This window comes from Oncorhynchus tshawytscha, unplaced genomic scaffold (genome assembly GCF_018296145.1).
Source record: "Oncorhynchus tshawytscha isolate Ot180627B unplaced genomic scaffold, Otsh_v2.0 Un_scaffold_530_pilon_pilon, whole genome shotgun sequence".
Taxonomy (NCBI): Eukaryota; Metazoa; Chordata; class Actinopteri; order Salmoniformes; family Salmonidae; genus Oncorhynchus; species Oncorhynchus tshawytscha.
This window is the reverse complement of record NW_024609811.1, coordinates 479,506-504,868: the sequence shown is the minus strand read 5'-3', so window position 1 is coordinate 504,868 and position 25,363 is coordinate 479,506. Positions and strand designations below refer to the sequence as shown.

At 44.0% G+C, this 25,363-nt stretch overlaps 1 protein-coding gene across 1 annotated transcript in view; it reads left to right on the top strand.

The window, feature by feature from the left end:
• The window catches only part of iqgap1 (IQ motif containing GTPase activating protein 1), a 66,284-nt gene that overhangs the window by 12,480 nt on the left and 28,441 nt on the right, over window positions 1-25,363 (top strand). The window contains exons 3-15 of the mRNA XM_042318631.1: window positions 6,413-6,569; window positions 7,192-7,269; window positions 7,549-7,625; window positions 8,893-8,960; window positions 10,083-10,196; window positions 10,394-10,572; window positions 11,211-11,298; window positions 11,560-11,723; window positions 12,071-12,155; window positions 17,428-17,591; window positions 17,864-18,024; window positions 18,452-18,576; window positions 19,439-19,602. Coding sequence (XP_042174565.1) covers window positions 6,413-6,569; window positions 7,192-7,269; window positions 7,549-7,625; window positions 8,893-8,960; window positions 10,083-10,196; window positions 10,394-10,572; window positions 11,211-11,298; window positions 11,560-11,723; window positions 12,071-12,155; window positions 17,428-17,591; window positions 17,864-18,024; window positions 18,452-18,576; window positions 19,439-19,602 — 1,624 coding nt within the window. The remainder of the gene's footprint in view (window positions 1-6,412; window positions 6,570-7,191; window positions 7,270-7,548; window positions 7,626-8,892; window positions 8,961-10,082; window positions 10,197-10,393; window positions 10,573-11,210; window positions 11,299-11,559; window positions 11,724-12,070; window positions 12,156-17,427; window positions 17,592-17,863; window positions 18,025-18,451; window positions 18,577-19,438; window positions 19,603-25,363) is intronic.

The window sequence follows — 25,363 nt, the reverse complement described above, 5'->3', positions numbered from 1 at the left end:
TTTGCTCGGCACAGCTTTAGTATTGTGGTGTGAAAACGGTATTAAAGGGGACTGGCTAGGCTAACAGCTAGCGGTGCCATAGTGTCCAGTAGAGTCCAGCCCCCCTGCTCTCACACTTCCTGGTGGTGTACATCAGGAAGCTTCCCACAGCACAGAGGTCAGGGGTCAATCCAATAGGAAGAGACTGCTACCTGCCGACTGTCTCCTCAGGAAGACATACAGATTGTGGAGAAACACTGACTGTTTTTCAGTACAGTGGAGGCTGGTGGAAGAAGACATTGAAAGACCATTTCATTGTAATGAATGAATTTGTTTAATACCGTTCCATTTAATTTATTCCAGACATTACAATGAGTCTGATTTAAAGTGACACCAGCCTCCACTGTTGCAGTCATACCCTGTTGAAGACCGAGAGAAGACATGCTAGATAAAACAGTTCTAGTATCGAATAATAGGCTAGCCTCCAATGTTATCTCTCTGCATTCCTGACAACACTGCCATATTTCAGGTTGTCATTTTATCTCTGGAAAATTGCTTGTGTGTAATGTTCACAACTTTGACATTTCTTCTGGCATCTCTCCTGCATGTGGAATTCAATTGTCATTGACATTCTGCAGTCCCATTCATAGGTGTGTGTTTGCTCTGGTCTGGCCCCTGTGCCTCTCTGATAAAATACCCATTAGTATGGCACCTTTATGAAGCCTTTCACTGTGGAGCAGTGAAAGGAGGATTTTGTTCCCCTCTGCCCACCACAGCCCCGTTACATGTGGCCTGGCCACACTGGGCCTGTGTTGGGAGACCCAGAGTCATGACTTACTGGGAGGGAGGAGTTGTTCCCCTCTGCCCACCACAGCCCCGTTACCTGTGGCCTGGCCACACTGGGCCTGTGTTGGGAGACCCAGAGTCATGACTTACTGGGAGGGAGGAGTTGTTCCCCTCTGCCCACCACAGCCCCGTTACCTGGTTGTTGGGAGACCCAGAGTCATGACTTACTGGGAGGGAGGGTCATGACTTCCCCTCTGCCCACCACAGCCCCGTTACCTGTGGCCTGGCCACACTGGGCCTGTGTTGGGAGACCCAGAGTCATGACTTACTGGGAGGGAGGAGTTGTTCCCCTCTGCCCACCACAGCCCCGTTACCTGTGGCCTGGCCACACTGGGCCTGTGTTGGGAGACCCAGAGTCATGACTTACTGGGAGGGAGGAGTTGTTCCCCTCTGCCCACCACAGCCCCGTTACCTGTGGCCTGGCCACACTGGGCCTGTGTTGGGAGACCCAGAGTCATGACTTACTGGGAGGGAGGAGTTGTTCCCCTCTGCCCACCACAGCCCCGTTACCTGTGGCCTGGCCACACTGGGCCTGTGTTGGGAGACCCAGAGTCCTGACTTACTGGGAGGGAGGAGTTGTTCCCCTCTGCCCACCACAGCCCCGTTACCTGTGGCCTGGCCACACTGGGCCTGTGTTGGGAGACCCAGAGTCATGACTTACTGGGAGGGAGGAGTTGTTTCAGATGGAGGGTTTGGGTGTGTTGGCCTGTGTACTGCAAATCGTGTGTGTGTGTGCGCCTAATACAGGATGTGTGCCAAAAGTGGGAGTGTACCTTTTCTTTAGTAAAGGGTTCCTACACACTGAACAAGGCTGCAAAGCTGAAATGTTTGTGTTCTGTAACCCTGATGCAGTGAAAACAATACAAACCATAATAGAAGAGTTAAGGGAGCTTCATACTACATTTTTTTGACCATCACACCTTTTTGCTTATCTGAATTCACCTGTTTTATGTACCAACCAAACTTCTGGGGGAGCGTGAGGGTCCCCTTTTTGAAAAGGGACGTACAGAAAGCGTTTTTTCCTTCCTTCAAAGCTGATTTTTGACAAACTCACTTTGTCTTCCAACTGTGAAATGGCTTCTACCCAAGGATAGACTCTGGACTTCCACAGCAGAGAACACGCACTGCTATGGGTACTGGGATGTTACTAGAATGGTGACCTACTGGGAGGCATGGAACTAGGGAGGGTTACTGGGAGGCATGGAACTACTGGGAGGGGTTACTGGGAGGCATGGAACTACTGGGTTACTGGGAGGATTACTGGGAGGCAGTTGGTATCCAGGCCCTCTGGTTCTTCAGTGGACTAGCACGATCACGTACACGCTGTAACGGGGGCCGAGCACCGTCGCGTACACACTGTTGATAGTCTATAGTTTAAAAGTGGCTTTCTCTCATCTCTTCTGTCCCCTGTACCCAGAACTGCAGAACTGCAGGTTCCTCAGTGGCTTAGCACGACACAAACACACTGTAAGAATGTGTCTTCAGGTCTGACATCAGGGAATTTACATGCCAAGAGGAATGCTGAGAATGTTTAGGTGTGGTTTGTTAGAGGTGAGACTACTCTGCTGTACTACGTACTGGACTGGATGTAATCTGCTCCCCTAGTTGACATCTACAGTGGGAAGCAAAAGTATGTGAACCCTTTGGAAATACCTGGTTTTCTGCATAAATTGGTCATCAAATTTGATCTGCTCTTCATCTAAGTCACAACAATAGACACTGTGCTTAAACTAACACACAAATTATTGTATTTTTCTTGTCTATTGAATACATAATTTAAACATTAAAAGGGTAGGTTGGAAAAAGTATGTGAACGCCCTAGGCTAATGTTTTCTCCAAAAGCTAATTGGAGTCAGGAGTCAGCTAACCTGGAGTCTAATCAATGAGATTGGAGATGTTGGTTAGAGCTGCCTTGACCTGTTAAAAAAAAAACTCACAAAATTGGAGTTTGCTTTTCACAAGAAGCATTGCCTGATGTGAACCATGCCTCGAACAAAAGATCTCAGAAGACATAAGATTAAGAATTGTTGACTTGCATAAAGCTGGAAAGGGTTACAAAGGAATCTCTAAAAGCCTTGATGTCCATCAGTCCACAGTAAGACAAATTGTCTATAAATGGAAAAGTTCAGCACTGTTGCTACTCTCCCTAGGAGTGGCCGTCCTGCAAAGTTGACTGCAAGAGCACCGCGCAGAATAATCAATGAGGTTAAGAAGAATCCTAGTGTCAGCTAAAGACTTACAGAAATCTCTGGAACATGCTAACATCTCTGACGAGTCTACGATACGTAAAACACTAAACAAGAAGGGTGTTCATGGGAGGACACCACGGAAGAAGCCACTGTTGTCCCCCCAAAAAAACATTGCTGCATGTCTGAAGTTTGCAAAAGTGCACCTGGATGTTCCACAGCACTTCTGGCAAAATATTCAGTGGACAGATTAAACTACAGTTGAGTTGTTTGGAAGGAACACACAACATTGTGTGGAGAAAAAAAGGCACAGCACACCAACATCCAAATCTCATCCCAACTGTAAAGTATGGTGGAGGGAGCATCATGGTTTGGGGCTACCTCAGGGCCTGGACAGCTTGCTATCATCGGAAAAATGAATTATCAAGTTTATCAAGACAGCCTTACATTCTCCTGCAAAATATCTGTCTGCCAATTGAAGCTCAACAGAAGTTGGGTGATGCAACAGGACAACGACCCAAAAGACAGAAGTAAATCAACAATGGCTTCAACAGAGGAAAATACGCCTTCTGGAGTGACCCAGTCAGACCTCAACCTGATATTAAAATGCTGTGTCATGACCTCGAGCGGTTCACACCAGACATCCCAAGAATATTGCTGAACTGAAACCGTTTTGTAAAGAGGAATGGTCCACAATTCTCCTGACTGTTGTGCATGTCTGATCTACAGAACAGGTTTGGTTGAGGTTATTACTGCCAAAGGAGGGTCAAGCAGTTATTAAATCCAAGGGTTCACCTACTTTTCCCACCCTGCACTGTGAATGTTCACACGGTGTTCAATAAAGACATGAAAACATGTTATTAGTTTAAGCAGACTGTTTGTGACTTAGATGAAGATCAAATTGTATGACCAGAAATCCAGGTATTTCCAAAGGGTTCAGTTGGTATGAGCCTGGCAATGCCAATGTCATGGGTTCAATTCCTGCAGGGATCACATATTAGTGTTAGTACACAGATTTAATATACATTTCTGCAATCCCTGTGTGACTGGATGAAATCAACTGCTAAGAGGCATCTTATCTATGGTGATATGAACACATGATTTGATAATATACTGTGTATTGGTTCAAATGTAGTGTACTAAACACACTGTTAGTTTTCTAACAGTAACAGAACTGATACTTTCAGCTCCTAGGAAATGAAATGCTACACTGTGGTAACTAGAGGCAACAGGAGAGAAGAATAGTCCTCAGAGATTTATAAACTCTGGAGGGCTGAGGAGTTGAATGTCACTGGGTTTAGTGTGTGTACTGCATGTTTCGGGCTTTAAGTTGACCTTTTTTACAAGGCGCCTGTGTGCTCCTAAGTTGAAAAATGTAGGTGCACACAAATGTAGGAGCACAATGAAAATGAGGTAGTAAAACTAGAATCCTTAATTTTCTGTGTACTGTTGGTGTGTTTTCTGAAGGCACTCGATTCTGTGTATCATGCAGCTCTGAGGTTTATTACCAACCGAATGCACCTGACTCACCGCTGTGCTCTCTAGTGATGTTGGCTGGTCTTCACACTGCTGTGATGTTGGCTGGTCTTCACACTGCTGTGATCTCTATAGTGATGTTGGCTGGTCTTCACACTGCTGTGATCTCTCTAGTGATGTTGGCTGGTCTTCACACTGCTGTGATCTCTATAGTGATGTTGGCTGGTCTTCACACTGCTGTGATCTCTATAGTGATGTTGGCTGGTCTTCACACTGCTGTGATCTCTATAGTGATGTTGGCTGGTCTTCACACTGCTGTGATCTCTATAGTGATGTTGGCTGGTCTTCACACCGCTGTGATCTCTAGTGATGTTGGCTGGTCTTCACACTGCTGTGATCTCTATAGTGATGTTGGCTGGTCTTCACACTGCTGTGATCTCTATAGTGATGTTGGCTGGTCTTCACACTGCTGTGATCTGGTCTTCACACTGCTGTGATGTTGGCTGGTCTTCACACTGCTGTGATGTTGGCTGGTCTTCACACTGCTGTGATCTCTATAGTGATGTTGGCTGGATCTTCACTGCTTCACATCTCTATGTGATGTTGGCTGGTCTTCACACTGATCTCTATGATGTTGGCTGGTCTTCACACTGCTGTGATCTTCACACTAGTGATGTTGGCTGGTCTTCACACTGCTGTGATCTCTATAGTGATGTTGGCTGGTCTTCACACCGCTGTGATCTCTATAGTGATGTTGGCTGGTCTTCACACTGCTGTGATGTTGGCTGGTCTTCACACTGCTGTGATGTTGGCTGGTCTTCACACTGCTGTGATCTCTATAGTGATGTTGGCTGGTCTTCACACTGCTGTGATCTCTATAGTGATGTTGGCTGGTCTTCACACTGCTGTGATCTCTATAGTGATGTTGGCTGGTCTTCACACCGCTGTGATCTCTCTGTGATGTTGGCTGGTCTTCACACTGCTGTGATCTCTATAGTGATGTTGGCTGGTCTTCACACTGCTGTGATGTGATGTTGGCTGGTCTTCACACTGCTGTGATCTCTAGTGATGTGATGTTGGCTGGTCTTCACACTGCTGTGATCTCTATAGTGATGTTGGCTGGTCTTCACACTGCTGTGATGTTGGCTGGTCTTCACACTGCTGTGATGTTGGCTGGTCTTCACACTGCTGTGATGTTGGCTGGTCTTCACACTGCTGTGATGTTGGCTGGTCTTCACACTGCTGTGATGTTGGCTGGTCTTCACACTGCTGTGATGTTGGCTGGTCTTCACACTGCTGTGATCTCTAGTGATGTTGGCTGGTCTTCACACTGCTGTGATCTTGGCTGGTCTTCAGTGATGTTGGCTGGTCTTCACACTGCTGTGATGTTGGCTGGTCTTCATTGACTCAGGCTTAAACATTGCTATACTATCTGTAAGTGGCAGTTTTCCCAAAAATTGCCTTTTTTCTGTTCTTCTTTGACAAAGTCAGAAAAGAAATGCCAGTTACGGTCTCACTCCTTCTTACATTTAACGGTTACTAAAATCCAGAATGGATCATGGAAAAAGGTGTTTTAGCTACTCAGCTCTGTGATCTTGGAATCATCTCCAGACCAGCTTGAAACCCGGCATCTTGTTTCCTTGGAGTTTAAAGGTTTGGTTGACTTACATGTTACTGAGACATGATAGTCATTAGGACTTTACGTGGTTCTACTTATGATAAAAATCTATCTGTGACGCTTGTATGGAATTCTAATAAATGTGTGTTTACGTATAAAAAAAGTAAGTTGTTAGTTTGACTTTGTTCCAAACGTTGTTCCCTTCTGCTGCCATCCTGGATGGACCAGGTCTCTTGAGAAATAGTTTTTTCTTTTCTTAATGAGACGAACCTGGATAAAGGTTAAATAAAAGCTCTTTGTCCTCCAGGTGGATGGAGGCGTGTCTGGACGAGGAGCTCCCGCCCACCACAGAGCTGGAGGAAGGGCTTAGGAACGGGGTGTACCTGGCCAAACTCGGCAACTTCTTCGCCCCACAAACCGTTTCCATCAAGAAAATCTACGACCGCGAGCAGACCCGCTACAAGGTGAGGACCGAGGAGATGCACTGCAGACTGTAACACACACGCAACCAGACGCACACACACACACTCCAGATAAGTGCAGGTTAAAGGGACAAAGATGTTCTTATATTCATTCAGTTACCAGGGGAGACAAACTCCCTTTTGCACAACCTGCCAAACTCACACCGGACTATCTATCAAGGTGTAGGGACAAGTTGCACCTAGACACTGATCTGGGGTCAGTTTAGCATTTTTCACCAATAATAAAGTTTATGATTGGGGGAGGTGACGCTGATCCTAGATCTGTTTCTAGGGAAAACTTCACCCAGGAGCACCTATCAATGCCCCGAGGAACAGACATGCATCAATGGTCCTATTCTATCAACACAGTTTGACTTAACTTAAATAACCACATTGTTATTACACTGCAAGAATGCACCCAAGAAATCCCCCATCTCCAGTCTTACCTTGGAAATGTTTTAGTTGAGTAGGACCCCAGGTTACTGTGACTCACTGTCTGAGTCGGGCTTGATTTACTCAATGGGGAAGGAATGAATCATGTGTGTATTACTATAACTGTAATTGCTTGTTTGTTTATGTGTGTGTCACATTGTAACTCACTATGTTTTGTGTTTCATTCCTGCAGGCCACTGGGCTTCATTTTAGACATACAGACAATGTCATCCAGTGGCTAAACGCCATGACAGAGAAGGGCCTACCGAAGGTGAGTGATGGGCTCACACACACACACATAGCAGTCACTGTATTCTCAATACCAGGGAAGGGTATTTTCCCCGTACCACTCCTGTGTAACAAGCCGGGGGTTGCCTGGATCCCACTCCCAGACTACTGAACCCTCAGCCCTGGGTCACGTTCAATAGGAACAAACAGAAGAATGTTTTGAAACATTCACATTCTTATTAGACAAGTCCAGGTAATATGTAATTAATTACCTAGTGTTTTAGCATGTTTCGTGCCTAATGAAGATGTCATCTGTCCTCAGATCTTCTATCCAGAGACTACAGACATCTATGATAGGAAGAACATGCCGCGCTGCATCTACTGCATACATGCTCTCAGGTACACACACACACACACACACACAATGCATTCAAATTTGTATAGATTTTCTGAATACTCTAGGAAAACCTTTCATCACAAATCAGAGATGGCAGTGGTTCAAACTGTAGAACCCAGTTCCTACATCTGAATATCAAAATGTATTTTATCAAACAAAACTGTTCCATTTTATCTCTGGGACCCTCAGGATGACAAATCAGAGCAAGATTACTGAGTGCATGTTATTTACCTTCAGAGATGAATGTATCAAACCAGTAGATAAGTGATCAGTTTGTTGTTGTGCTCTCAAACCATATCATGCTATTTTTTTCACTATAATAGCTACTGTAAATTGGACAGTGCAGTTAGATTAACACGAATTTAAGCTTTCTGTCCGTATAAGACATATCTATGTCCTGGAAATGTTGCTGTTACTAATAACGTCATTCTAGTCATATTAACGCACTTTAGCAACAACTGTCCCGGTATAGGGACACCGATCCTTAAGAGGTTTAAAATTATATTAAACCCTGATCTGCCTCTCACAGTGCTACCTGAACTCTCACAGAAAAGTCACAATAGACAAATTGTCTATCGTAATATTTTATCTCGGTGAAAAATGTTCAACTTTTTCTGCTTTGCTCTGTCCTACTCAATACTGCCTGTATGTGAAGTTGAAAACGTAGACTGGATTTGTGCATGTTGACTCTCAGAACTAGGTTTTTGGAAACCTGACACGTTTGAGGTGAATGGTACGATTTTGGACTGGTGAGGTATTCGGCACCAAGGAGAAACTCCAACCGCCTCAGCCTTGCGATGGCAGTTCACGTCCCAAATGTCACCCAGTTCCCTATAAAGTGCACTACTTTTCACCAGAGCCCTATTGGCCCTGGTCAGAAGTAGTGTACTAAATAGGGATTAGGGTGCCATTTGGGACACAAGAAGTCTGTCAATAACATTCCAGCTGCATGTAAAATGGATGCTGAGCCTGTTCAGTCCAGAGGCTGTACATCTACTGATCCATGTCCCAGATTGCACCGTATTTCCTTTGTAGTGCACAATATAGGGAACAGGGTGCCATTTGGGAAGGGTCCTTGGCCTTTTAGAGTCAGGAAGTCAACACTACAGGACTGGGTGGCAGAGGGGGGTAGGAGGTAACCCCCAGCTCCAGTCCACACTAGATGAATGGCTGTTGACTACAATGCCTTCTGGCCCCCTCCGCTGGTGCCGCACACATGCCAGAACACAGCTCCAACAGCATGTTTCTCTTTCTCTTCCCCCCACACAGTTTGTACCTGTTCAAGCTGGGTCTAGCCCCTCAGATCCAGGACCTGTATGGCAAGGTAGACTTCACAGGTGAGTGTGTCCTTCACAGGTGTGTCCCAATACCACAGTGTTCAATTTTCTTTCACTCAACTCATTCAGTTTGTCATTGTTAACTGTTTGACTTTAAAGCAAAACAATTAACACGACTAACATATGATGTTAAACATGATATGTGGTTCAGTTGCTCACATACTAAACATGGATACATGTACTGTTAGTTACTTTAGATAGTGTCTTCTAAGTGAAAAGCAGGCATAGTGTTGGCTCCAGTCCTAAGTTACAGTTCCACAGGGAAGGGGTTTTACCAGGCAGCTAGCAACAATGTGAAAGTCATTAGTGATGGAGCAGCAACAGGAAACACCATCTGTCTGCCAAACGCCTGACCAGGGGGTATGTGTATTACTCTCAGGCCAGGAACAATCACCGTCTCCTGTCCGTTTAGCCTCTAATATACAGTTAGCCTACTATTTACAGTATGAAGGGTACTTATGTCCATTAAGTACAGCGTTTGGCTCCAACCTAGCACTATAAAGTCTGATTCTACGAATCACATACTCATCAAGAGATAATTAGTTGAATCTCTCTAGTCTGTCTATAATCTACAGTTTGAAGGGTACTGTACTTTAGCCAGTGTGGTCCAGTATGTGTAGGGTGTGGTTCCAACCAACACTAAAAAATCTGTCCAGCCTCTAGCTCCTCTCTCTCCAGCCTCTATCCTCAGCCTTAGCCATGCTCCTCTCTCTCTAGACTCAGCCATGCTCCTCTCTCTAGCTCCTCTCTCTAGCTCCTCTCTCTAGCTCCTCTCTCTAGCTCCTCTCTCTCCAGTCTCTAGCCTCAGTCTTAGCCATGCTCCTCTCTCTAGCTCTTCTCTCTCCAGTCTCTAGCCTCAGTCTTAGCCATGCTCTCTGTCCAGCCTCAGTCTTAGCCAAGCTATGCAGAGACGCCTACAGCTCAGGGAACACCCAGTGCCTAATACCATTTCCCTCCAAGTGCAAGAAATACTCTCCTTTTTGTACCATGATTGTTTACAGAACAACCCCTTTCCTCTTTCACTACTCCCACCAAACAACTGTTGATAGACCTAATGCCTAACCAACTCTTTCTCCCTCCCCTCCTTTATACCTCACTCTTCCCCTCCTTTCCACCACTCAGAGGAGGAGATTAACAACATGAAGAGTGAACTGGAGAAGTACGGAATCCAGATGCCTGCCTTCAGCAAGATTGGTGGCATCCTGGCCAATGAGCTGTCAGTGGATGAGGCTGCGTGTAAGCACCTATCAGATATCACAGAGGGGCGGGTCTAACTGCCTGTTTGGTTGAGTGGCAGGACTAAGACTTTGGTTGATTTCAACATTTTATAACAAATTGAAAATGATGGTATAATATTATGTAACATCTTTTCCTTTTAAATCCATTTCTGAAAATATTCCACACATTTCTGGTAATGAACTCCTCTCCTCCAGTGCATGCAGCAGTGATAGCCATCAATGAGGCCATAGACCAGGGGGTTCCCGAGGGCACCATGGCTGCCATGCAGAACCCCAACGCCATGCTGCTTCAGATGAACACCTGCTCTGCCCAGCACTACCAGGACATGCTGCACAGTGCCAAGGCTGAGAAGGTGGCCAACTCACGCAAACGGGTATGAGAGCTTGTTGTAAATACTGAGATAGAGAATGAGTGGCAGGGTTGGAGTCAATTCCATTTCAATTCTATCAATTCAGAAAGTGAACCGAAAGTCAAATTCCAATTGTTTTCAGCAATTCAGTTGACTGTCTGAATTGATTGAATTGGAATCCACTTTCTGACTTGACTGATTTGAATTGGAATCCACCCCAATATTGGCTGCTGTAGGAGTAGTGTTTTCTTTTAAAAGTGTATTTGACTTTCTCCAGCTGTATAGTTCCTGTAAAGCAGTGACCCTCAATATTTCTCCTGGCGAGCTGGACTACAGTAGTGTTTTGGCCTCCGCTAAGTGCTATTTTAAATAATAATCTGATGGTCAACACCCTGATTAGCTGAATCAGCTGTTTCACTGCTGAGCTAGGACAAAAACCTGCAATACATTGTTTTTCATTGAGCAGACTTCAGGATCACGGGTTTAAATGTACAATGTTGACGTCACAAATCCATGCTTCTATGTGCAACAGAACTAAAATATATGTATCTTGATGAGCACGTTCAGATGGTACCTCCCGGTTTCTGAGTGTTTTGTTCCGTTTCATGCCTATTGAACACTACCCTGATGTTGCTCCTGTTGCGCTGTCCCTCCTACTGTAGCTGGGGGAGAACTCTGACGCAGAGAGAGATGTCTATGAAGAGCTCCTCACACAGGCTGAGATCCAGGGCAACGTCAACAAGGTCAACTGTGAGTAACACACTTCATTCTGTATGTTGATGAATCCACATGAGAATGCAGACATGTGTTTTTAAATGTTTATTAAGGTTGTAGTCAACAGACTCACAGATCTAACATCCCTGCGTTGTTTGTTTTTTGATTCACTGAAGTGAGTTTTGCTTCTAGCTGATCTGGGGTCAGTTTTAAAACCTGATCCTAGATTTGTACCTAGAGGAAACTTCATCCCAGAGTGTTCTAATAGGTTTTTCTAACGCTTTCCTCCCCCATCAGTGACCAGTTCCCTGAGTGCAGCCGAGCAGGCCCTGCTGAGTGGTGATGAAGACCGGCTGTATGAGGCACTTCGCTCCCAGGCTTTGGGCCTACACCGCCTGCAGGCCCAGAACAAGGGCTGGTACCTCAAACAGCTGATGGCTGCCCGTGAGGACAAAGAACAGGTACAGTAGGTGGAATTATTCCAGGTTATTTGTGATTCATCCCCCGTTGGGATATCTGGAATACCATTGCTTACAGCGGGGTTGTGTTCATTAGAGCAACAGACATTTGACAATGTTTTGAAACAGAAAATGAAAAGAATGTCTAATTGGACATTCAAACTCCCTGTTTCAGTCCGTTGTCTTCCTTTTGGTGCTTAATGAGCACAACCCTGGTTGATTTTCTGTGATGTTGATCACCTCCCCCATATCTTAGATGTGAGCTTGTTCACAGGTTTACACTGTTGAAAATTAAACTGAATATTCCACAACCCTGTTTAGAGTAGTTCCTCTTTCTTTGTCTTTCCCAGAATTCTCCAGGGGAGGCGCTGACTAAAGATGAGTTGCAAACTGGAGTAGATGCAGCCAATGGGATTGCAGCAGGCTACCAGAAAAGTAAGCAGCGGTCACTGCTCGGTCTGGGGTGAGGTGGACCCTAGGTACACATCTAGGATGTGCTTCTCTCGCCCAATCCTAACCTTAAAGGTCCAATGCAGATGCTTTTATCTCCAAAATCATTTCTTAGTTTGGTAACAAATTAAGTGCCTTGCTGTTCTATTAGAATTGTTGAAAATAAACAAAAAATAGCTTCTAAGCAAAGAGCCATTTCTCAAGCAAGAATTGAGACTGTCTGGGAGTGGTCTGAGTGGGGAGGGGAAAACTGAAAACTAGCTGTTATTGTCGAAGAGGTTTGGGACATAATATTCACAGTATTATTCATAATATTCACAGTATTATTCCATCCTCATTGTATATCTATCTCAGAGTACCATTCAAAAGACACCTACTCATTCAAGGGTTTTTCCTTATTTTTACTATTCTCTACATTGTAGAATAATAGTGAAGAAATCAAAGCTATGAAATAACACATGGAATCATGTAGTCACCAGGAAAGTGTTAAACAAATATTTGAGATTCTTCAAAGTAGCCACCCTTTGCCTTGATTACTGCTTTGCACACTCTTGGTTTTAGAATGCTTTTCCAACAGTCTTGAAGGAGTTCCCACATATGCTGAGCACTTGTTGGCTGCTTTTCTTTCAATCTGCGGTCCAACTCATCCCAAACCATCAATTGGGTTGAGGTCCGGTGGTTGGAGGCCCAGTCATCTGATGTAGCACTCCGTCGCTCTCCTTGGTCAAATAGCCCTTACAAAGCCTGGTGGTGTGTTGGGTCATTGTCCTGTTGAAAAACAAATGATAGTCCCACAAAGCATGAAACGGATGGGATGGCATATCGCTGCAGAATGCTGTGGTAGACATGCTGTTTAAGTGTGCCTTGAATTCTAAATAAATCAGACAGTGTCACCAGAAAAGCACCTCCACACCACCACTCCTCCATGCTTCACAGTGGGAACCACACATGCGGAGATCATCCGTTCACCTACTATGTGTCTCACAAAGACATGGCGGTTGGAACCAAAAATCTCAAATCTGGACTCATCAGACCAAAGGACAGATTTCCAACGGTCTAATATCCATTGTTCGTGTTTCTTGGCCCAAGCAAGTCTCTTCTTATTATTGGTGTCCTTTAGTAGTGGTTTCTTTGCAGAAATTCGACCATGAAGGCCTGATTCACGCAGTCTCCTCTGAACAGTAGATGTTGATGTGTCTGTTACTTGAACTCGGGGAAGCATTGATCTTGGATGCAATTTCTGAGGCTGGTAACTCTAATGAATTTATCCTCTGCAGCTGAGGTACCTCTGGGTCTTCCTTTCCTGTGGCGGTCCTCATGAGAGCCTGTTTCATCATAGCGCTTGATGGTTTTTGCGACTGCACTTGAAGAAACTTTCAAAGTTCTTGAAATTTTGCCGATTGACTGACCATGTCTTAAAGTAATGATTGACTGTCGTTTCTCTTTGCTTATTTGAGCTGTTCTTGCCATAACATGGACTTGGTCTTTTACCAAATAGGGCTATCTTCTGTATACCCCCTTACCTTGTCACAACACAACTGATTGGCTCAAATGCATTAAGAAAGAAAGCAATTCCACAAATGAACTTTTAACAAGGCACAACTGTTAATTGAAATGCATTCCAGTTGACTACCCCATGAAGCTGGTTGAGAGAATGCCAAGACTGCAAAGCTGTCTTCAAGGCAAAGGGTGGCTACTTTGAAGAATCTGAAATATAAAATATGTTTTGATTTAACACTTTTTGGTTACAACATGCTTCCATATGTGTAATTTCATAGTTTTGATGTCTTCACTGTTATTCTGCACTGTAGAAACTAGTACAAATAAAGAAAAACCCTTGAATGAGTAGGTGTCCAAACTTTTGACTGGAACTGTGTGTAAGAAAATAAATTAAAAATGTTTTACATACAGTACCAGGCAAAAGTTTGAACCCACCTTCTCATTCAAGGGTTTTAATTTATTTTAACTTTTATATTCATAAATATAAGTGTCTTCAGACCCCTTGACTTTGTCCACATTTTGTTACGACAGACGTTTTCTAAAATTTATGATTTTTATTTTATTTAATCCATCTACACACAATACCCCATAATGACAGAATGAAAAGTTTTTCTTTAGAAATCTTTGCAAATCTATTAAAAATGAACATACCTTATTTACATAAGTATTTAGACCCTTTGCTATGAGACTTGAAATTGAGCTCAGGTGCATCCTGTTTCCATTGATCATCCTTGATGTTTCTACAACTTGATTGGAGTCCACCTGCGGTAAATTTTATTGATGGGACATGATTTGGAAAGGGACACCGCTGTCTACATAAGGTCTCACAGATGAGTGCATGTCAATGCAAAAACCAAATCATGAGGTCGAAGGAATTTTCCGTAGTGCTCAGAGGATTGGGTCAAGGCACAGATCTGGGGTAGGGTACCAAAACATTTCTGCAACATTTTGAAGGTCCACAAGAACACAGTGGCCTCCATCATTCTTAAATGGAAGAAGTTTGGAACCACCAAGACTCTTCCTAGAGCTGGCTGCCTGGCCAAACTGATCAATCAGGGGTGAAGGGCTTTGGTCAGGGAGGTGACCAAGAACCCGATGGTCACTCTGACAGAGCTCCAGAGTTCCTCTGTGGAGATAGGAGAAATTTCCAGATGGACAACCATCTCTGCAGCACTTTACCAATCAGGCCTTTATGGTAGAGTGGCCAGACAGAAGCCACTCCTCAGTAAAAGGCCGATGACAGCCTGCTTGGAGCCTGCCAAAAGGCACCTAAAGTACTCTTGGACCATGAGAAACACAATTATGGGGTCTGATGAAACCAAGATTGAACTCTTTGGGCTAAATGCCAAGCATCACGTCTGGCACCATCCCTACGGTAAAGCAAGGTGAGGGCAGCATAAAGCTGTTGATGTTTTTCAGCGGCAGGGATTGGGAGACTAGTCAGGATCGAGGGAAAGATGAATGGAGCAAAGTACAGAGATCCTTGATGAAAGTCTTCTCCAGAGTGCTCAGGACATCAGACTGGGGACAAGGCTCACCTTCCAACAAGACAATGACCCTAAGCACACAGCCATAACAACGCAGGAGTGGCTTCAGGAAAAGTCTCAATGTCCTTGAGTGGCCCAGCCAGAGCCCGGACTTGAACCCGATCGAACATCTCTGGAGAGACCTGAAAATAGCTGTGCAGCGATGATCCCCATCCAACCTGACAGAGCTTGAGAGGATCTGCAGAGAAGAACGGGAGAAACTCCCCAAATACAGGTGTGCCGAGCTTGTAGCATCATAACTCGAGGCTGTAATCGCTGCCAAAGGTGCTTCAACAAAGGAGTAAAGGGTCTGATTACTTATGTAAATGTGATATTTAAATAAAACATTTATTTAAAAAAAACTTTTTGCTTTGTCATAATGGGGTATTGTGTGTAGATTGAGTGAAAAAAACCAATGTAATCCATTTAAGAATAAGGCTGTAACATGGCTGTAACATGTAAGTGTGGTTAAAGTAAAGGTCTGAATACTTCCAGAATGGGCTGCACACTCATACACAACACAGGATAATGACTTTTAACTGCACTGGTGGGGAAACTACCTTAGGGTTAGGGTTACCTCTTCACTCATTACCAACTGGTGTTCACGTTATCCTCATGAGGACATGGCCTGCAGCAGAACACTGCAGTTTACCCTTTAGTTACCCACATCACTGGCTGTTTCATGTTCCTGTGCTGATTGCAGTATGCTTATCACGTGTCTTTTCCACATGGTTTTTAACCCTACTGATAGTCAGGCTACTCTGTTCCGTTTGTGGGTTTCACCCTTTGTCTCTCTTTGTGCTGTGTATTTAAAAAAGGTTTATTTTTGCTTGTTGACGTTTTAGCTTATTTTTCACTTACAACTGCCGCAAGGATTGGGTTACACTTCCCCTCTACCTCTTCCCCTATATACAACCACTTACTGATTCAATCTGTTTCCACTAGTATTGCTACAGAACATGCTCAAAAAATACTTGCCACCCTGTATTGCTCTGTGTCTAGTGTGTTAGTCCTGTCTCTATTTAATCCTGTTCCTCACCCTGTCTCTCTGTGTAGTGTATTTAATCCTGTTCCTCACCCTGTCTCTCTGTGTAGTGTATTTAATCCTGTTCCTCACCCTGTCTCTCTGTGTAGTGTATTTAATCCTGTTCCTCACCCTGTCTCTCTGTGTAGTGTATTTAATCCTGTTCCTCACCCTGTCTCTCTGTGTAGTGTATTTAATCCTGTTCCTCACCCTGTCTCTCTGTGTAGTGTATTTAATACCCTGTCTCCTGTGTAGTGTATTTAATCCTGTTCCTCACCCTGTCTCTCTGTGTAGTGTATTTAATCCTGTTCCTCACCCTGTCTCTCTGTGTAGTGTATTTAATCCTGTTCCTCACCCTGTCTCTCTGTGTAGTGTATTTAATTTTCCTCAAGTGTATTTAATCCTGTTCCTCACCCTGTCTCTCTGTGTAGTGTATTTAATCCTGTTCCTCACCCTGTCTCTGTCTCTCTGTGTAGTGTATTTAATCCTGTTCCTCACCCTGTCTCTCTGTGTAGTGTATTTAATCCTGTTCCTCACCCTGTCTCTCTGTGTTGTGTATTTAATCCTGTTCCTCACCCTGTCTCTCTGTGTTGTGTATTTAATCCTGTTCCTCACCCTGTCTCTCTGTGTTGTGTATTTAATCCTGTTCCTCACCCTGTCTCTCTGTGTTGTGTATTTAATCCTGTTCCTCACCCTGTCTCTCTGTGTTGTGTATTTAATGCTGTTCCTCACCCTGTCTCTCTGTGTAGTGTATTTAATCTGTTCCTCACCCTGTCTCTCTGTGTAGTGTATTTAATCCTGTTCCTCACCCTGTCTCTCTGTGTAGTGTATTTAATCCTGTTCTCTCTGTGTAGTGTATTTAATCCTGTTCCTCACCCTGTCTCTCTGTGTAGTGTATTTAATCCTGTTCCTCACCCTGTCTCTCTGTGTAGTGTATTTAATCCTGTTCCTCACCCTGTCTCTCTGTGTAGTGTATTTAATCCTGTTCCTCACCCTGTCTCTCTGTGTAGTGTATTTAATCCTGTTCCTCACCCTGTCTGTGTGTAGTGTATTTAATCCTGTTCCTCACCCTGTCTCTCTGTGTAGTGTATTTAATCCTGTTCCTCACCCTGTCTCTCTGTGTAGTGTATTTAATCCTGTTCCTCACCCTGTCTCTCTGTGTAGTGTATTTAATCCTGTTCCTCACCCTGTCTCTCTGTATATATAGTGTTGCAGGCGGTGGAGAGGATAAACGCGGCCGTCAGAGCGGGTGTGCCCGAGAACACGGCAGCAGAGCTGATGAACCCTGATGCCCAGCTGCCCGAGGTCTACCCCAGTGCTGCCGACCTCTATCAGAGAGAGCTGACCAGCCTGCAGCAGCAGAGCCCAGATGTACGCACACACACATACTAATGCACACGCACTGTCTCAATCGATGTGAGACACAGTTGGACATTGTCAGGCATTACAACTGTATTGATGATTGTACTTATTGACAATACATCTTGAAATATATTTTCAGAAAGACATATTAGTTAGCTAAACAGTCAGTGATCCACAGGGTTCAACATGGTTGTGCATTAGAAGGCAACTATATTGATGACTTAAGTACAATATGTATCAGAGGTATGGATTAGTTGAACGTTCTGGTTGTGTTCCCCAAGGGTTCTCTGTCCCATCCGGAGCTGCTGGTTGCCGTGGAGATGTTGTCGTCAGTGGTGTTGATAAATAGGGCGTTGGACGTGGGCGACCGGAATTCCATGTGGAGACAACTGGCCAGCACCGTTACTGGACTCAGTAACGTAGAGGACGAATACGCACAGAGGTACGCACAGAGACAGACACTTGTCTGTCACTAGTTGTGTAGATCCTGCTGTATGCTTTTGAAGACATCTTCAGGCCTCGATCCCAGATTTGGATAGACGGGCACCATCTACAGTAACCTCAGAGATATGAAACTATAAATGATGTATTAATGTGTTTTCTACCCGTCTAACCAGATCTTGTAAACGCCTGTCATGTTTTTGTTGTTGCTGATGACAAGTACATGTTTACTACAACGTAAATGTAGGTCTGTAATCGACAGTAATTCATTTTCTGGCACTCAATAAATGTCCCGGTTTGATGTTGTCTGTTCAGTTGACTGGTTAGTCTGTAACTGAGGTTCATTAGAATTAGAAGAGATGAGATGGTAACAATGATTCCCATTCATTTAGGATCAGCACTCATTAACCCTGGTGTTGGTGTCTCAGGTATATGGATGAATTGATGCGGCTGAAGGCAGTGGCCAGGGAGGAAGGCAGTGACTATCTGACCTGGAACGACATCCAGGCCTGTGTTGACCAGGTCAACTTGACCATACAGGAGGAGCATGAACGTGAGTGGACCACACACTTGCATGCACACGTACAAACATCTACACAAACACACGTGCACACTTGCAGGAACACACATGCACATACTTGCCAGAATGCATGTACACATGCACACACACACACACACACACACACACACACACACACACATATACATACATACACACACACACACACACACACACACACACACACACACACACACACACACACACAGCAGAACTCTACTTCCAGGACTTGTAACCATAAAATAGTTCTAAAAGAGGAGACCACTGATAATGAGTCACTCCACCTCATTTATTTGGCTTTTCAAGATCACTTGACCTCAGTATTCCTCAACATGTTTGAAAGTCTGAGACATTCCCATAGAGAAGTACATGAGAGCTCATCTCCTATCTTTATAATGTCCTCTAGTGTGACATTGGCAGTGCTGTCTGTGAAAGCAGTCAACGGTGATGCCCATGCTAAACAGGCTTTGGGCCAAGTGCACCCTCTATGCAACTCTATGGACATTCCTCATCAGTCTGAATTCTGAGTTGAAAAAGAGAACATAACGGTAATGTCATAGAAACAGTGGTGTCATAAGATCTTTAAAAAGATAGCATTACTTTTTAAAAAATAGATCTCTTCCACTAATAGATGGACAATGCTAACATATGGGTTTTAAAGTGTCTAACATACCAGATTGTCTCTTCTACCTTCCCATATCTATGTCTCAGGCTAATCCTTATGTTTGTCACTTGGGATGTATTATATGCCCTTGTGCTCATAAATGCTTCAAAGGATTTGTCCTTTGCTAACAATAAAGATGTGTCATCTTAATCAACCGTGTGTGTGTGTGTGTGTGTGTGTGTGTGTGTGTAGGTATTGTGGCCATCGGTCAGATCAACGAAGCTCTGGATGGGGGAGACCCACAGAACACCCTAGAAGCCCTCCTGCACTCTGCAGCCAAGCTAACAGACGTAGACCCCTCTGTCGCCCAGCACTACTACGACAAACTGCTTGAGGCCCGCAGGGAGAAGGCACATGTAAGGACCACATGCATACATACACACACACACACACACACACACACACACACACACACACACACACACACACACACACACACAGCAGAACTCTACTTCCATTGATGTGTGTACACACACACACACACACACAAAATGGGTGTGTTTTGGCACAGAGCTGCTTGACTGGGTCGGTTTTGGCACTGAGCTGCTTGACTCATGTCACACCTTAAACACACTTTACGTAGCGCACAAACACATATTACACACCCTCTCCTTTCTGCTTTACTGGGACAGTCTTTCTCACCTCATTGTAATGAACTGGACCAGTCACCTGGGTGGAGGTGTTAGACTCCTCCACTTTCTCCTTCTGTGCTGGTTTCAGAGCATTACTGACTGATGGGAGTCTGTCTGGTTTCAGAGCATTACTGACTGATGGGAGTCTGTCTGGTTTCAGAGCATTACTGACTGATGGGAGTCTGTCTGGTTTCAGAGCATTACTGACTGATGGGAGTCTGTCTGGTTTCAGAGCATTACTGACTGATGGGAGTCTGTCTGGTTTCAGAGCATTACTGACTGATGGGAGTCTGTCTGGTTTCAGAGCATTACTGACTGATGGGAGTCTGTCTGGTTTCAGAGCATTACTGACTGATGGGAGTTTGAGCATCGGTGTTGGATGCCCTTGAATCACACTAGCATAGAGCTAGCCCTGCAGATGTTTTCATCTGATAGGCTTTTTGACCTAAAATTACAGAAAATTGAAAAAGTTTGATGCAAAAACACACTTGACCCAACTATTTGCATGTAATATGCAAAGTAGAAGCAGATCATTTGGTACTGTAGATATTTAACACTTGTTTACAGTTGAGTAGAGCAGCAGTTTCTCGTCAAAGCGTCTGTTTGCTTGGTGATGGATAGGTCCCGAGGTCGGCAGGGGTGTGTTGGAGTGCACAATGCTACGTCAGCATTATACAAACACCCGAGGCACTGTATGCAAATATAGCTCATCTACAGTTAGTTCACAGGTGTTTTTTCAATAGGTTGTTGAGTGTGTCTCTAAGACAGACCTTCAAATATAGTGCCTAACCTTTGTTCCAACCTACGCTTATTAAGTATGGTGTATAAAAATTGGCAACATTGGTGTCAGAAGTGGGATGGGGCTACCTTAAGGACTACAGGCTCTGTACTATAAGTAAACATTTATCTTTAACTTTATTTTAATATACACATCTCTAAACAACCAGAATATTATTGTAGTCATGCGTAAATATAATTGTTAGTATGTGTATAAATATTATTTTTGAGTGGTGTTTTCTTGGCTGATGTCCTGAGGGACAGTGGACTGACTCCATGTGATTCAGCCCCATCATCCCCACATGACTCCCACTAACCCCCCTCAGTGATGTCATGGTGTGATCATGCTTTCTGCTCCCCCGCTGGTCCTGCTTACCCCTCCCACTCACTTCCTGTCTGTCTCGCACCCCCATCTTTTCTTTCATTTTCATTCTCACTTTTTGACTCCTTCCCTTGGTCTTTTCCCTCTATCATTTGAATTGAATTCAAGGGCTTTATTGGCATGGGAAACATTAATATTGCCAAAGCAAGTGAACTCTCTTTCCCTCTTTCATCTCGCTCCTTCTTTCTCCTTTCTTTCAACTTAACAACAAAAGGACTGACTAAAATAGCCTTTATGTACAGCAGTCAAACTGTACAGCCCAATTCAAAGCCAAACGGGCTGACCGAGACTATCAGTCTTGTTACTGGGAAGTAGATTAGTGTAGATACAAGCCATAAACTCATTAGACCTGACACACACACACACACACACACACACACACACACAACCTCTGACTAACTTAACTGTGTTATCTTGCCTGGGTGGGGTGATGAGTCGTTGTTCTTGTATGTGCACATCTATGTAATGTTCCCATATGATGTCACCACTCTAGTCCCACATTTGGTTGTGTTTGCTGGTGAAACAGAAACAAGACTGTAGAAGATGCAGGTGGGGTCAAAAGGGTAAGGGCCATGGTTTACCACAGTCAAAAGTGCCGATGTGAACTGCTGTGGGGAAGACTGTAGATGTAGAACCACACAGAGAAGTCACATATTAGGAAATTCTGATATAGTTATTGGGCCAAAGCTTTAGTTTAGCTCTGTGAGCTGCACTTTCCACAAAAGCTGGCTTGTCCAAGTTTTTAACCAGAATGACTCATCATTACTAAAACTTAAGGCCAGAAGCATTAAATAGAAAGTGTCCAGTGTGTGTATTTCTCACAGTTTTTCCTGTTAGAAGTTGGCCTATAGAAGTTGGCCTCCGCCCTTGTACTCTCACAGCCAGTGTGCGGGAGAATGTTTTAATTGTCAACAATGGGCCGGTCACATCTCAAGCGTTCCCGTTGTGGCAATGTGACGTTTGTTTGCCAAGACCTTTTTCCAAATCACGCTTTTAGGGAAGGAAGGAAGGAGAGCGAGGGAGGAGGGGAGTGGTAAAGAAAGCAAGCCATTTCCCTGGTGATCTTTTTCACAGGCATAGGAAATAACAAGCCAGGACTACTCTGTTTGCTTCCTTAAAAGGGCACGAAGCTGAGCACTACATCAGAAGGGGACTTTTCATAGTAGACCCATTTAGTTGGTTTCACCTGGGCCCTCTGGGGTTCTTGTGGCCCCTCCATGGGTCTGATAACTGAGGGGAGCATTCTCCTTTGTGGTGGGTTGGTTTTGGACAAGACCGACAGACATACACTGAGTGTACAAAACATTAGACACCTGCTCTTTCCATGACAGACTGACCAGGTGAAAGCTGTGATCCCTTATTGATGTCACTTGTTAAATCCACTTTAATCCGTGTAGATAAAGGGGAGGAGACAGGATAAAGAAGGATTTTTGAGTCTTGAGACATGAATTGTTTATCTGTGCCATTCAGAGGGTGATTGGGCAAGACAAAATATTTAAGTCCCTTTTGAACAGGGTATGGTAGTTGGTGCTAGGTGCACTGGTTTGTGTCAAGAACTGCAACACTGCTGGGTTTTCACTCAACAGTTTCCTATGTGTATCAACAAGGGTCTGACACCTAATGGACATCCAGGCAACTTCACACACGTAGGGGTCAAGTATCTTCATCGTCTCCAAAGGATCAAATCCATGGCTGAAAGTCCTGCTCTAGGGGTGACTCTACTACGGTGCGTTCAGATTTGGATGATTCAGTCAGACACGTGGCACAGACACAGGAAGTTGCTAGAAAGAGGTTCCGGCTGGATTTCAAAGGCCTGATGCTGCTCATGTGCTCCACAGCTGCAGGTGGAGGGGGATGGGACATGGGGATAGTAGCAGATGGGAAGGAATGGGAGCTGTTGAAGGAGAACGAACACAGGGGTATATTCATTATGGTGGAACTTTCAGATCATATCTGGCTGTATCTGTTCTATTCTTTTCTGTAACATCACGCCCTCCTGAACAGGCCCCAGGTTAATACATAGAATCTGATTTCAGATTCTAGACCTACTGTAGATCTATACTTTTGTACAATGATTCACTAATGAATTCTTTAGCCTTTTGGTGGACCATAGAGCAATAGGTTTGAGATATAGTTTTGTATACACATCTAGGTTTCTAGTGTGTGACTATAGGCCCCTGTTTGTTAGAGCACGCCGCAGCAAAATGTTTGTAACAGAAAAAGAAAATGAGTTTCTTATTGGACAAGTTCAGATAGTGTGTCCCTGTTTCACTCCACATCGTGCCTTCTGAACACGGCCCAGATGTCCTTCTCAGACGCTGATGTTTCATCAGGGATTGTTCATGTGATGCCAGACATCCATGTACAGCCTGTGATATTTTTCTGTGCCAGTCTTGTGGTCTGAGGGTTCAGCTTGACGGCCAAAGTAAACACGGTGGGGGGACAAGTCTGGAGCTCTGTACGAGTCCAGCTTCATCGCTCACATCATCATTAAAGCATGTACGGCTCTGTGTGTGTGAGACTCATGCTCACTGTGTGTGTGTCCATGGGGTGCATGTGCACCCGCTGTGTTGTGATGTTTTTATGTTATGTATACGTTCACAAGCTGGGTTATGTTATGTATACGTTCACAAGCTGGGTTATGTATACGTTCACAAGCTGGGTTATGTATACGTTCACAAGCTGGGTTATGTTATGTATACGTTCACAAGCTGGGTTATGTATACGTTCACAAGCTGGGTTATGTATACGTTCACAAGCTGGGTTTTTATGTTATGTATACGTTCACAAGCTGGGTTATGTATACGTTCACAAGCTGGGTTATGTATACGTTCACAAGCTGGGTTATGTATACGTTCACAAGCTGGGTTATGTATACGTTCACAAGCTGGGTTATGTATACGTTCACAAGCTGGGTTTTTATGTTATGTATACGTTCACAAGCTGGGTTATGTATACGTTCACAAGCTGGGTTATGTATACGTTCACAAGCTGGGTTATGTATACGTTCACAAGCTGGGTTGTTATGTTATGTATACGTTCACAAGCTATGTTATGTATACGTTCACAAGCTGGGTTATGTTATGTATACGTTCACAAGCTATGTTATTATGTATACGTTCACAAGCTGGGTTATGTTATACGTTCACAAGCTATGTATACGTTCACAAGCTGGTGTTATGTATACGTTCACAAGCTATGTTATGTATACGTTCACAAGCTGGGTTGTTATGTTATGTATACGTTCACAAGCTGGGTTGTTATGTATACGTTCACAAGCTATGTTGTGTTATGTATACGTTCACAAGCTATGTTGTGTTATGTATACGTTCACAAGCTATGTTGTGTTATGTATACGTTCACAAGCTATGTTGTGTTGTGTATACGTTCACAAGCTATGTTGTGTTATGTATACGTTCACAAGCTATGTTGTGTATACGTTCACAAGCTATGTTGTGTATACGTTCACAAGCTATGTTGTGTATACGTCACAAGCATGTATACGCTCATGTTGTGTTATGTATACGCTCACAAGCTATGTTGTGTTATGTATACGCTCACAAGCTATGTTGTGTTATGTATATGCTATGTTGTGTTATGTATACGCTCACAAGCTATGTTGTGTTATGTATACGCTCACAAGCTATGTTGTGTTATGTATACGCTCACAAGCTATGTTGTGTTATGTATACGCTCACAAGCTATGTTGTGTTATGTATACGCTCACAAGCTGTGTTGTGTTATGTATACGCTCACAAGCTGTGTTGTGTTATGTATACGCTCACAAGCTGTGTTGTGTTATGTATACGCTCACAAGCTGTGTTGTGTTATGTATACGCTCACAAGCTGTGTTGTGTTATGTATACGCTCACAAGCTGTGTTGTGTTATGTATACGCTCACAAGCTGTGTTGTGTTATGTATACGCTCACAAGCTGTGTTGTGTTATGTATACGCTCACAAGCTGTGTTGTGTTATGTATACGCTCACAAGCTGGGTTGTGTTATGTATACGCTCACAAGCTGGGTTGTGTTATGTATACGCTCACAAGCTGTGTTGTGTTATGTATACGCTCACAAGCTATGTTGTGTTATGTATACGCTCACAAGCTGTGTTGTGTTATGTATACGCTCACAAGCTGTGTTGTGTTATGTATACGCTCACAAGCTGTGTTGTGTTATGTATACGCTCACAAGCTGTGTTGTGTTATGTATACGCTCACAAGCTGTGTTGTGTTATGTATACGCTCACAAGCTGTGTTATGTATACGCTCACAAGCTGGGTTGGGTTATGTATACGCTCACAAGCTGTGTTGGGTTATGTATACG